Genomic DNA, 13620 nt, shown 5'->3' on the forward strand with positions numbered 1-13620 from the left:
GATAGTCTACAATTTGCTTCTCTCTCCCTCTGTGCAGGTAACCGGGGGCTGGCTGATTTTTCCCAGGAGTACTGTGTGTTCCTGATCTCTGGAATGTTCCTGTAAAGTGTTCCACCTTGAGGGGCTGAGGGTTACCACCCACCCAGCAGGAGGTCTCTCAGGTGGGCAGTAGGTGGTGATCACTCTTTAAAGGGGAGTAATGTGAAAAAAAAAGTAGGAGGACAGAAAATGGCTGGGGCCAGGGAGGTGAGATGTGGGGAGAAAGGCTTCCTCCTTTTCCTTTAAATTTGATCCGGGACTTTTCAGGAAATTAAACACCACCGAGACTATTAGCATCAGATAGAAAACAGATGAGGTTAAAACGTGGAAAAACTATAGCAGATTCCCTGGGCAGGCAGAGAAGGGGACATATGTAAGCAATCACAGCAGTATTTCTGGAAAAGACCTTTTTATGTTTTTAATACTTAACACTTCATAACAGGGACTAATAGGCTGGATAAAAAGAAGGCTGCTCAAAAGCAACTTGGGGGATGAATGATTTTCCAGACAGCAGAGTCGGGGCGGGGAGAGGGGGTACACGGGCTTCTATTCCTCATCCCGCCCACCCTCGCCCATCCTCTCCCACCCTCGTCTGTTCACCAGGCTGAAGGCTGGGGAACCTGGGTGGGAGGATGGCAGGAGGGGGTGATGGCCAGACGGGCAGCCCCAACTAAAGAGGCTGGGTGATGCTCAGAGCATCACGCCATGGTGGGAAGGGTGGTACCCATGCTCCTAGAGTACCAGAAAACAGAAGAAACGGGATCTAGATGGAGGGCTGGGGACAGGCAGGAGCTGTGACTGGCATAGGGGAGATCCTCCAAAGGGACCCTTTTCCCTCCCTTAAATATAACCTATTTCTAGCTGCCCGGAATATGCAGCAGGTTTCTCATCTATCATTTGGGAACGGCTGTACCCTACCTGTCTGCCTCGACAGAGAGGATAAGAATAACTTAAGGGTGACCCTCCCCAAACAAGCCGTAATGGCATGGATACTGGTATATTTTTAGCAGGAACACTAGATGTGAGGGTCAGAGGGGCACTAGCCCCTTCTCTGTTTATGGTAGCAGTGTTATCATGGGCAAGGTGCACAATCGTTCTGTGCCTCAGTTTCCCCATCTCTCAATGAAGGGATTTGGATGCTCAGTGTTTCTCAGCCAAAGCTCTCTTGTCATCAGGGGCAGGGATACTGCCTCTGTGTGTGACTGTGGGATGTATTTCAGGATGATTGGCATCACTGGTCCACCAGGCACTAAATGCCAATAGCACCCCCATACACAGTCACGTCAACGACCAGAAATGCCCTCACATTTCCAAATGCCTGGGGACAGGGAGCTGTGGAAGAACGGCTGAATATAGATAAGCAGTAAATAGAGCACCCAGGACACGTCTATGCAGCGCCCCACCCCTGCATGGTCCTCGAGCACAGCATCAGGCTGGCTTACCTTTCTGTCATTCACGTCATCCCCTGGACTATCGTATTCACCCTGTAGGAGGAGAAAGCCAATGGAATGATCAAAAACAGAGAAAGTGTTTTCTTTTAAATTTTCTAACATTATCCCTTTCTTTCATTCCCATTTCAGGAAGGAAGATCAAGAGAATGACACGTAAGGAGACACCGGTCCGCTTCCTTGGTCACCAGCACCTGCTGTGTTTCCTGTGGGCAGCTTCTCACCCAGGGCGGCTCCCCTTACAGGCCTCAGAGACCCCCCTGCCCCTCCTCACAGCAAATGCAACAGCAGAGCCTGACCTGGAAACGGACTAGCACATCAGGAAAACCCCCCTGTACCCTGGCCATACCCGGCAGAACCTCAATTCGCGTGTGCTCACAGCAAGGATGCTGGCGAGGAGAAAAGGTCACCTGGGAAATTCCTGCGGGCGCTCAGGGGTCCCCACCCCAGGGGTCTCATTTGGTACCACTGTGGGGTAGATGCTAAAGCAACCGACGGGGTGGACAGGGCAGTCTGGGGGCACCGAGTTCATGGGCCAGTTCAGTTTCTCACGAATCATCTTGAAGAATATCACTGCATTATGTTATAGGATGTTTATGACGTTACTCGCAGCCAAGAAAAGCTTGAATCACAGTCTCTCTGTTTTCTTAACCAAACAACAGTATAAGGGATTTTGAGAGACATCCTTAAAATATGTCGAGATAGAAAAAAGATCTGACACTTAATACATCCTCACACAGGATGAGGAATTTCACATCCACACAAAGCTATCACGTATAAAAGATCACTTTCAGTCATTTGAGGGCCTGACGGTCCAGCCTGTGTTATTATCCAGGTCTGGGACTCGCGCTCCCCACTATCCCCTTCCCCATCTCCCTTTAACCTTCCCCATCTCCCTTTAACCCTCCACACGCCGTTATCTGTCTTCTTGCACTTTCCCAAAATCAAGGCAGGGAGTGCGGGGAAGCCCAGACAAAAACCAGTTCGTTCTGCCATCGGGGAAATAACGGGAACAGTTTGAGACAACTGGCAAGAATCAAGTGGGGGTTATTTTCATTGACAAGTGGTCCAGAGCCAGCCCAGGTGGTTCAGCATCCTCCTTCCCTCCTGCCTCCCCGCCCGTATATCCACCACCACGTCGCCTGCAGTGTCCACCCTGCTGACCGATGGAGGCGGTACTCACGTCGTGCAGGGGGTAGGCAGCCTCGTAGATATTATTGGCTATCAGAGAATTAATACCTGCAGGAGAAGGAAGATGAATACGGTAACTGTAGGGCAGGAGTTTCTCAACTTGACCTTGGTCTTCTGATGAATACTAATTCCCCCAGCCCCACCTCTCAGCTGAGAACCCCTACCCCTCCAGATCCTCCCAGCTGACGAGAAGTTCCTTTCGGGCTTGACTTCTCAGCATAAGAACAGTATTTTTTCATTTCCCAAATGCAAAGTTACGATTAAATAGCAGATACGCTCTCTCAAATGTCACGTCCGTCCTGTCCTCGTACACTCAGATCCCTCTGGTCCCAGAACCCTCACCACCACCGCCTCCAGGGCCACAGCCGTGCACTAAGAGTATCTGTGTTCAGTGACTGGCATAGGAATGACCACAGGGATTACTGTCATTATAATCCATAAACATGTCCATCAGAGCACCCCACCGCACTTCACCTGAACTCATTTCCGGCCCCTCGCTGTTCCTTCACAAGGCAGCGTGCATTATGGTCCACGACTGACCTGCCTGGACCCTTAGATCCCTAGGGCAGTGGTTCTCAAAGTGTGACCTGGGGAACCCGGGTGTCCCCATGACCCTTTCAGGGGGTTCATAAGGTCAGACTATTTTTATAGTAGTACTAAGACACGGTTTGCTTTTATACTCCTATTCTCTCATGAGTCCACAGCCGAGTTTTGTGACCTGTGATGACATCATCCCCAGACAGCTAACGGAATGTGGGCTTGCGTATCCTTGTGCTTTAAACTTCTCTCAATTTTAACTTCAAATATAATAAATATTGATCAATATAATGCACCTAGATGAAAGCCCTGTAGGCGCTCTCGATAATTTTTAAAAGCATAAAGAGGTCCTGAGACCACAAAGTTAGAAAACCGCATAACAGGGGATCCATTGTTTTTTAATCCCGACCGTATTCCACAGCACTGGGCACACACACAGCAGACCCTACTAAATAGATGTTATGTGAAGGAGTGGCTCCATCCCTGTAACTCCAATATACTCACCACAGAGAAGCTCCTGTTCAGCACAGAGCCACTACTATTCCCTCATTTCATTCATGTTTGGATTCAGAGACTATAACATGCCCTGTATGTTCTGTCACTCAGGACAGTCTGCCCTGGGTTGCTGGCTCCCAGATGGAAGGGATCATATCTCATCAGCTCGAGGACCCTGCCTGCGGGGATGCGGGGATGCACATTCAGCGGGGGGCAGGGGGGCGGCAGGGGGCAGGGTCTCTGAAACACAATGATTTCCCTTCTCTCAAGCACGCTTTCTGCCCTGAACCATTCTTTCCGGAGACACTGTAGACAGTAGTGTGAAGAGGAGAGATTCGATTTTGGAGGGAAACACCCATGACGTCCAAATGCTAAGTAATCTGCATTTGCACACGACTCTGTAGAGACTCCCAGGCTACGTGACAAAGCTTGATGACAGTGACTCGTTAAAATTCATGGTTTTCCACCTCCCGCACCCAGTCAGTGCCCCATCGCGTGCTCGGAGCCTCAGAGGTTCTCAAACAATCCTCCTCCCTCCATCAGCCTCCTCTTCCTCAAATCATGCCCCTATTCGCCTGGGATGCCAGAACGGCTGGCCAGGGGTCCACGTGGGAGCAGAGGTCCTCAGGGGGCTGCAGGGGCGCCTGGCAGAAGCGGCCACTCTTCCAGCGAGTTGAGAGCTGAGATTTCAGGGCTGTGGTGTCACCCAAGAGCCAGTCCTTTCCTGATTTTACGTCTCCTCGGCATGCACAGAAAACATCAGAAATAACTGTGGCGGGGGGAGATGGGGGATGGAGGGTGGGTATAGGGAGTATGGGTTGGGGGGAGGTGCCCCGGGGCTGAAGGAGCTGCAGATTTGTCTTCCTCCAACGACTACAATTTCACTCTGAGCATCATTAATCAGTTCAAGAGCCATAACCACAGCAATGTGAAGCCACCCTACAATCATCAGGGGGAGGGATCCCAAGCTGGGAGGGGGCGGGGGGTGGCTCAAAGCTGTCGACATGGATACAGGCTGAAGCATCACAGGCGGGCAGGGCTCCAGCTAGACTGCACCCCACGCACTACCCAACCCAATTCCTGCATCCATACCCACCCACTGGTTGCCAAGGCGGCAGCACATACCCTGAAGACAGTCGCCAAACTGCGTGGAAAAGTCCAGCAGGTGTGGAGCTCCCCTGCTAATTCTCAGCTTTGCTCAGAGTAGCCCAGCGTCTGAGAGCACTGGGCCGACAACCTGAACCCCTGGGTCCTGCCACCAGAGCTTCAAAAAAGATCTCGAATCGTCGGAGGTCTAAAGCTATGCACCCTACGTCTCATCTGAAATAAAGTTCCTCGGCACTGAATGCCAGTTTCACTTCTAGAATGGTGTTCACGCCTTGTTTGGTGCCCTCCAAAGGCCTGCAAGGTACCTGAGGCAGGGAGCACGCCCCTCTCACTGGAGTCTCCCAGGGCTCCCGCCTCACTGCTGGGAACACAGAAGGGGTAACGGTTGTTACCCAAAAGAGTAAGCAGCCCTATGGCGAAAGTGATCTCAGCATCTCTTCCCATGTATCACAGGCATCTACTTACCTGCTACTCCAATTTTCTTTGGCAGCCCACGCTGATGAAGGAAACTTAAACCCTAGTTGACTAGTCTGCTGCGTAAGAGAGGAACCAAGACGACTCAGGTCATCAAACCTGAATTGTCCTAAACCAGATAACCAGAGCTTCAGGATGCTGTCATTGACTGTGTCTCTGCCCCATGGCTGTGTACCTCCCCCTCTTCAGGTGGCATCTTATGGGCCCTTCCGTCAGGGGCTGCTGGGCAGAGGGAGCGGATGGTACACGAAAGGAAGAGGAATGGGGAGGGGGAGAGGCAAGTTGAAAAGTAACTGTTTATCCACAACTTCACCCAAGAATGGGAACCGCTTTGGCCTCTCAGCCACAGACTTCAGACACCAAGACTCTACTCCCAAACAAGCATGGAAATCAGTTTAAAAGAAGAAAATAATCAAACTTTAAAAAAAAAAAGAGTCTCTGCTTTGAAAATTGAAATTCTGAATTTTTCCTTTCTTTTCGGCAAAAAGGGCTAATTGGTTCCATCATGCATCCTCCATCTAGCCATAACGGCAAAGCTTTCTTCTTCAGGATGACTTCCAAAGTCCTTCCTCTCTGCTCTAGACCCAGGGAGAGAGAGAGAGACCCGATCTTTTGTCCTCCTACTCCCAGAAGGGGGGCCAGCCAGGAGGAGAAAGCACTGAGAACGTTTTCCTTCCCCTCTCGCCCCAAAGAGAAGCAGTGCCTCGGCCCAAACAAAGCACGGCCCACCGAGGACTTCTTTACTGATCCCCAAAGTCCCTTCAGGTCACCAGGTACTTCACACCTGCTGCTTAGAACCACAATTCCCCAGGGAAAAGGCTCACATTTTCTCTCTGCCCAGCACTGGCCACAGCTCTGCTGATTCTGCCAAGCCCAGCAACACTGGTCCTCTGCAAATACAGGGTCGGGGTCAAGGACCAGAGCAGGGTGGGCTCAGACCCTGGGACTGGTACCTGAAAACACCCCCATAATATAAAACCTAAGGCCTCGCATTTAGCTTCCAAGACATCTCTGGTTTCCTGGACACAAAGGCTGACCCAAAGCACAGTTTCTGGTCCACGTCCCAACGTGAGAATCTCATGAAATCTACAGGTGCTGCCGAGTGACAGGGACTGCAGCTCTGTCCCTCCAGGCCAAACACCCGGACAGGTACGTAGAGGGATGATGCTCAACTCCTGAAAACTCATTTGGTTTTGATTCCCCCCAGAACCAGGGCCCAGTCTGCCCGGCATTCTGCTTTCATCCCTGTATTCCAGCCGGACGTAAATCTAAACCAGAACCCCCCAGACAGTGCACTGAACAGAGACTATATTTACCCATCACCAAATTGTCTTGACATGTGCTTAATTACTTAAATGCCTTTAATCCCAAGCCTTTTCTTCTAAGAAAATATAAACCAGTTCAGTTGGATGAATGATAAACCAGATGTTTACACCACACAACATGGTCTGGCTTCGGTCAAAATAATTAAGACATCGTCTCTTGAGTAGGGAGGGGAGATGCCCAAAGCATACATTTGTTTAAATGCTCTGACACCAAAATACCTATGAAAACGTAGCTCCATCAAGCTGTAATTTTCTGTCCATGAAAAGGCAACAGCTTTCATATGAAGGAACAGGAAAGGTGTCAGTCAAGGAAGCTTGGGCTTCTTTCCACGGTAAAGCACACTTGAAAGGCATTCCAGAATGGGGTGAACTGGCACAGTCCTGAACCCGACCGCTGACCTGACGTTATGTTGATTAGAAGGCACCATCGGGCTGGGCCAAGTTCGTGATGACTCACAGGCTACCACCACCCTGCAGATCCCAAACTCACAAGTACTTCCAGGCTCTGGACATGGTGCGTGTATCAGCCCACCATCCCTCACTTCCCAGGTAAGTAAAAAGGAAAGGGCCCGTTGGCTTTTGGGGAGGTTACAGAAGAAACCCCCCAAATTAAAAGTTAGATAGTCACCAAATGCCGATCCTTTTTCAAGGTCAGCTCCCCTTTCTTTGCCTTCTTCTGCGAATTTTTTTTTTTTTTTTTTTTTTTTTGTGGTACGCGGGCCTCTCACTGTGGCCTCTCCCATTGCAGAGCACAGGCTCCAGACACGCAGGCTCAGCGGCCATGGCTCACGGGCCCAGCCACTCCGCGGCATGTGGGATCTTCCCGGACCGGGGCACGAACCCGTGTCCCCTGCATCGGCAGGCGGACTCTCAACCACTGCGCCACCAGGGAAGCTCCTTCTGCTAATTTTTATCCTGCTGCCCCTCCTTTCACCAAAGAAGAAAAAAAGTAAAGAAAAGAAAAAAAGGCAACAGGAAGTCCAAGAGACCCTACTGCTGGCCAGGACACTTAAAGGGACCAAACGGCGAACGTCCATATAGCAAATGTTAGAAAAACCACAACAAAGATTAAGCCCTTCACAGAGTAGACTTGGTTTCATTTGAGGACTTCGGGGAAGCAACATTCAGATGCCCAGAAGGCCAGCACGTGGACTACCCTCCCCACTCCCAGACGTAGGCAGGGCAAGAAGCCTGTTGCAGCCCATCCTGCACTCACATCGTTGTCTACCTTTAGAGTCCCTAAGAGTCACCTGGGGAGTGGGTTAAAAATGCAGTTTGGGACTAGTAGATGCAAACTAGTATATATAGGATGGATAAACAACAAGGTCCCACTGTAGAGCACAGGGAACCATGTACACAGAGGGTAAGAGCTCTCCCGCTAATTCCAGGTCATGATGCTACCCTGGCATCCCCAACTGCCAGGCCGCACCTTTGTAAATGGTCTCTCTGTTGATATTCCTGCCCTGAATGGTGGTCATGTGAGTGTGTCATTTGCTCCTGTTGGGACCCTAACCTGACTCTCTGGAGTGGTTCCCTTTCTGTCTTTTGTATCATGTGCTTTCTTTGCATGCATCTCTCTCGCTAGACAGCCACGTGGCTTATTCGTTCTTCTCAAATGCCACTCAAATGTGAGCTCCGTAAAGGCAGGGATCTGTGTCTGTCTGAGTCCCTACTCTAGTCCCCAGTTCTAGAACGTGAATGATGCATAGGATACGAATAAATATTTGTTGAATGAATGGATGTCACGGTGGGAAGACCTCAGCTTCCACCTTCGCTGGAAAACCTTTCCCAATAACTTCATCCGTTTATTAACTGATCAGTTTACAAGAGCAGTGAAAAAGAGCCAAGAAACTCAGGTTTCCATCAGCTCCAAACCTCTAACCTTGGGCTCGAAGTCAATCTCTCTGTTGGGAAAGCGGTTAATATCTAATATCCGTTGAAATTACTCTGCACGGGAGTTAAAGGATCAAAGGAGATAAAGAGTGTGAAAGTGCTTTGTAAAGCATACAATGACACACATGCAAGGGGTCCTTACTATCTTGGTTAAAGGAAGACCTCATGTGTACAGAGATCTCTTACCTGGTTATCTCAGCTCTCACAACAGAGAACCCAGAAGAAAAAGTATCTCAATCTCAGGCAACCGATTCCCTAAGGTTACGTACCTAGCCACAGCAGAATCCTCCAGATCCTCCTGCAATGCCTTTTCACTTTCTCTTTACCCCAAATTCTAATGAGTTTGTTTTTCTGTGTCCTAAATAGCACAGCAAACCTTGAAATAGCAAAACTCAGGGAGGGAGGTCACCAGAGTCAAGAATTCAAAAACATCAGAGACTGTGGGGCAAACAGCCGTAAAAATACTTAGGTAATCCTTGAGGAAACTTGAATAACCTTATATTCTCAAGGATAATCCTGAATCCTACAGAAAAGCGTACGTATGCCTTTATATAGAGACCATATGTTGATATATTCTATATGAGAAAGCAGGGAAGTTTAGAGAGACTTTAGAACAATTTCTATATAAAAAGATGTTGCTGAGGACGTGAAGTGCTACACCACTGACTGTATTCCCCTCTCACTTCGGTTCAAGGTCAAATTTGCGGCCCAACTGCAGAAGCTAGAGGGCCGTATGGTTTGCATATTTGCAGTCTATTTTTTCCTCCTAGTTTCAACATTCTATTTTAATTTGTGTTTTTCCTGTTTCTTATTTCTTTATTATTTATATTATGCTGTTTTATTGTTTTTCTTGTAAGTCACCTCAGAAATTTTGTGGAACAAGATGGGACTATAAATAAATCAATACATACATCTTGTATGCAGCATAATGCTTTGCAAAGTAGGCATTCGAAAAAATGTATTTTCTACAAAGAAGAAAGTGATAATACCAGATAAACGGGAGTGATTCTGAATTATTATCTTTAGCTTTATTTTTCCATCTTCTATTTCTAATCTTTATCATCTTTTCCACCTTCTAATTTCCACTGTAATTGAGGACAATGAGAAAGGGAATAAAGCTTTGTAAATTGGTCACAAAAGTAATGACCACATAAAAGGTAATTCCAAGGCTGAAGGATCAATGAAAATGCCTTGGAAAACAATTCCGCACACAATCCTGTTCTTCCTTTTTCTTTTATTTTTATGAGGCAACCCTCCTCTGGAGGAAATCTAAGCCAATTCTAAGCCCATGTGTGTTTCTCTATAAAACCAGAGAGAAGGGCAATAAAATCAAAAGTTACCCATGGCTCAAAGGTTCGTATTATCCTGAGGCCTCACAATGTTATCACGTTCCTCATTCTTTCTGATCTTCTAAGTAAGATGGTAAGTTGGCCAAAAAGCTTAAAGGGTACGGTATTTTCCCAGGCGGAAGTCAAAGAACCTGAGAATCAGCCTTCAGCGTTCTCCTCTCCTGGGAAGCAGAGTTCAGTCCCTTGTCAGGAGCTAGTAAATCATCAGCAACTACTGTGGAACCAACAGCCCATAAAGACTCAGCCAAACGCCACGCTGAGTTCCCTGCACCCCAAAGGCAGAGGAAATAGGATCGGAGGAGGGAACCCAGGTTCTAGACCCAGTTCCAACAGTGTCTCAGTATGTGGCTCTGGAAAAGCCACCCCTCCCGTCTGTGCACCTTGGTAACTGGAGATGATAATTCCTGACACACCTACCTTCCCGGGGAGTCATGAAGCTAACGCTGGATAACTTATGATGATATTTAGATGCATCCATGGGAGTTGGCTGTTCTGAATCTGTGCTCCCTTTGCCCTCTGCACACTTCTAATATCATACCTACCAGATTATCTCATAATTATCTGTTTACATGTCTGTCCACATGGCTAAACTAAGAGCCCCGCAAGAACAGCAAGTAGGTCAAATTCATCTTGCCATCTCTGTTTCTATAACGTCATTTGACACATAGTAGGTGCTCAATAAATGTTTTCTGAATGTCAAAAAAGAAAGAAATTTTTGAAAACTACTCAACAACAAAATCCTTAAGATGTCTGACTTTGTGACATCGGAAAACAAACAAACAGGTCCTCAAAGGAAAAAAAACTGCTGTCTTAAAGCAGAGGGTCTCTAATGACTTTTCAACAATCTGGAGGCTGTCCCTCAAAACAAACTTTAGTTTTTAAGGACTTCCCAGTTTACAAAACAAACTAACAGTTTCCCATTTAATCTTTACAAAAACTCTGCAAGATACGTAATTCTTACCTAAAAGGGAAAACTGGGTGGGAGAGAAGTTAAGCCATTTGTCCACAAACACACATCACAGGGAACTCACCAGCTCCTGCTATGACACTAGCCAGCTGAGCACGTTCAATTAATTCACTAAAGCAAATCGACTTGAGCAGAACGTGCAGCCAGCCGAGTGCACAGGGGGATAAAAGATGATCCACACACATCTCAAGGACCGTCTCGGGGGTCTAAGCCACGGACACAGATAATCACCAAGAAAGACATCAGACTTGATGGGAGTTCCGAGGAGAGGGCATAAAGGGAGACCCTGGGGGGCAGAGGTATTCGGTCTGGGGGTGGGCCCGGGTGAGACATGGGGAAGGACATCCCAGCAAAGGGAACAGCAGGAGCGCAACCAGAGAGGGCAGCAGTCACATTAACAGGAAGAAAGGCAGGAGAGACGGACAGGGTGAGAGAGGAATGAGATGGAAATGGGCACAGCCAGACGCTGATTTCAAGGTTCTGGGAATATCTCAGTGGAGGTATCCAGCTGGCCGCTGGAAAGGCTGGTGTGCAATGGGGGAGAGAAGTGGGAAACAGAAATTCACGGCTGCATGACTTCTGTGCAGAGTGAGCGTCAGGAGGCCAAGGGAACGTGGAGAAGACAACGTTGAAAATGGGGGAGGAGGAAGAGGAAGCAAAGAAAGTGTGGTCCAGGAAGGAGAAGCAGGATCCTCCCTGGTCTCCTCGCTGGGTACCCACTATCAGAAGATGGAGGTTCAGTGACAGGGTCTGGAAGGATACAGGAAGACGAAGACGGAGGAAAAAGCCATGCAACGTGGGCAGGACGGAGTCACCCGTGACACCCAAGGGAGCAGTTTTGGTCCAAGCAAGGAGGGTGTGAGTGAATAAAAGGCAGATTACTGGAACCAAGGAGTGAACTGGACTAGAAGTGAGGGTAAATTCCAGAACTTTGATGGAGGCCATGAGAAAACACAAACTACATCCTCAGACCTCTTGATGCCTCTGGTGGTCCTCGGTTACCAGTGCTCCAAGTGAGGGCTTCGGTCCATCCCACGGGGCTGAGGGGCCAACGCATCGCCTCGCTCACTCAGAGTCTCGTCTCATCAGCGCCGCGCTCCAGACAAACACCACCACAGAGAAGATTTGATTTTTGAACACTGGAGCGGTATTTAAAATGTTGTCATGACGTGAATACATCAAAGCAGTCATACACGGTCGCCCCCGAGAGGGCCCGCACTGCTCTAATGGTGCTATCACCCCACAGCACCTGCTCTGAGTCCCTCTTCAACCCCCTCCCTCAGTCCTCAGGCAGCACATGGACCCCACGTAACTCTCCAACGTCAGCTATTATTACTGCCATCGTGGTTATTGTTCCTCAGCTTGACGGCCTACTTTATTCCCTAGACTTGCCTCTGAATGACTCTTTTCAACTAAAAGCTGCCTCAAAAGCCAAAGGTTTGTCACCCCAGGGTATGTTCTGAGTGATGAGTGACCGCAGCCCCTCTGCAAAGAGCATTCCACCTGCAGGGGGATCGTGTGGACAGGACGCCGCGCGTGGACCTAAGCTCAGCGCCTGTGTCCCCTCCACCACCCGTCAGCATCCGGACCGCCTGCCTTATACTGCAAAGCTCCCAAACACTGAGGGTCCTGCTTCAAACACAAACACCCCCAGGTTCAAAAACCAAACCACAAGGCAAACAGGTTTAGCCAGACAGGTTCAGTGGTGACAAGGATGCTGAACTCAGAAGAGGTACCGCCAGACGAATTCACCCTCTCTGGGAGTCAGCTTCTCTGACATCAAGTGAGGGGCTTGGACTAAAAGGCCTCTAAGATGCCTTTCTTCTTAAAAACAAACAAATTAAAAGCTGCCATGATTTGGGTGGTTATTAAAACCTTTTGGAGACTGTGAAGGGAGAGGAGATGGATTTTCAGGATCAAGTGAAAGGTGTCAGCAAGGATCCAAGGAAAGGAGAGGAAGGACAGAGACCCGGGGTGGAGGTCAGGGGGCAGCCCCAGCCCCATGAGAAATGGGGGCAGGCAGGGCGTCCCCTCCATGCGGGCGTCTGTTTATCTTGTTCTCAGCCTCCCTGGCCCCCCAGCCCGTCAGCACGGCCCCCGGTGGGAGGGTCCTCACCCATCACGTTGTTGGCTCGAGAGCAGGTGGTGCGCTTCAGGATCTCGTGTACCTAAAACAGACGACAGTTCGGCCGTGAGCGTCTGGGCCACATGGTGCATCCCCAGCCAGGGGTGGGGGATGGGGGGTCAGGGATGGGCAGGCATGTGCCGAGCTCACGGACATTCCAACAAAGCATCTAACCCCTCACGCACACAGCCCCCGCTTGCCACCCCGCCCCACAAAATAAAGAAAAGCCTATAAACTGATTGCGGTTACAGGAGGGAAGGGGAGGCCAGACTCACATCCCTCTGGAAGGCCCAGGAGGAAACCAGAAGGGAAGGCGGGGGGGTCCCTGCCGCTGAGGGGTCCTGAGCGAGCTCCCTGCAGGTCCTGAGGGCCCGTGGACCCCCCTGCAATGGAGCTGTCTCTCAGAGCTGCTTTGGGGACCCATGAAAGCACTTTGGCAACTAGAAAAGGGCCACCTACATCTTGGTCCTTGGTGCTATCACTTCTCTGCTTTTCCCCCAAGTCCTTATCACGCCTCCCCAGTCAGAGCAGGTCCCACACATCCTCAGGACTCCAAGTGTCACAGCGCATCCTGGGCACACGGCAGGCTGCTGCTCGGTGACCGCTGCACCATCAACAGGTCAACGGCCCCGACTGCGGGGCCTGCAAGGACCCTGTCGCTCACTCAGGA

General features: G+C 49.5%; 1 protein-coding gene across 1 annotated transcript in view; it reads right to left on the minus strand.

The window, feature by feature from the left end:
• Window positions 1-13620, minus strand: part of ANO2 (anoctamin 2) — a 321064-nt gene that overhangs the window by 224498 nt on the left and 82946 nt on the right. Inside the window, exons 6-8 of the mRNA XM_060112253.1 lie at window positions 12942-12993; window positions 2671-2726; window positions 1482-1523 (exon numbers count right to left, since the gene is read on the minus strand). Of these exons, the coding sequence (XP_059968236.1) occupies window positions 1482-1523; window positions 2671-2726; window positions 12942-12993 (150 nt within the window). The remainder of the gene's footprint in view (window positions 1-1481; window positions 1524-2670; window positions 2727-12941; window positions 12994-13620) is intronic.

Source organism: Mesoplodon densirostris, chromosome 11 (assembly GCF_025265405.1).
Source record: "Mesoplodon densirostris isolate mMesDen1 chromosome 11, mMesDen1 primary haplotype, whole genome shotgun sequence".
NCBI lineage: Eukaryota > Metazoa > Chordata > Mammalia > Artiodactyla > Ziphiidae > Mesoplodon > Mesoplodon densirostris.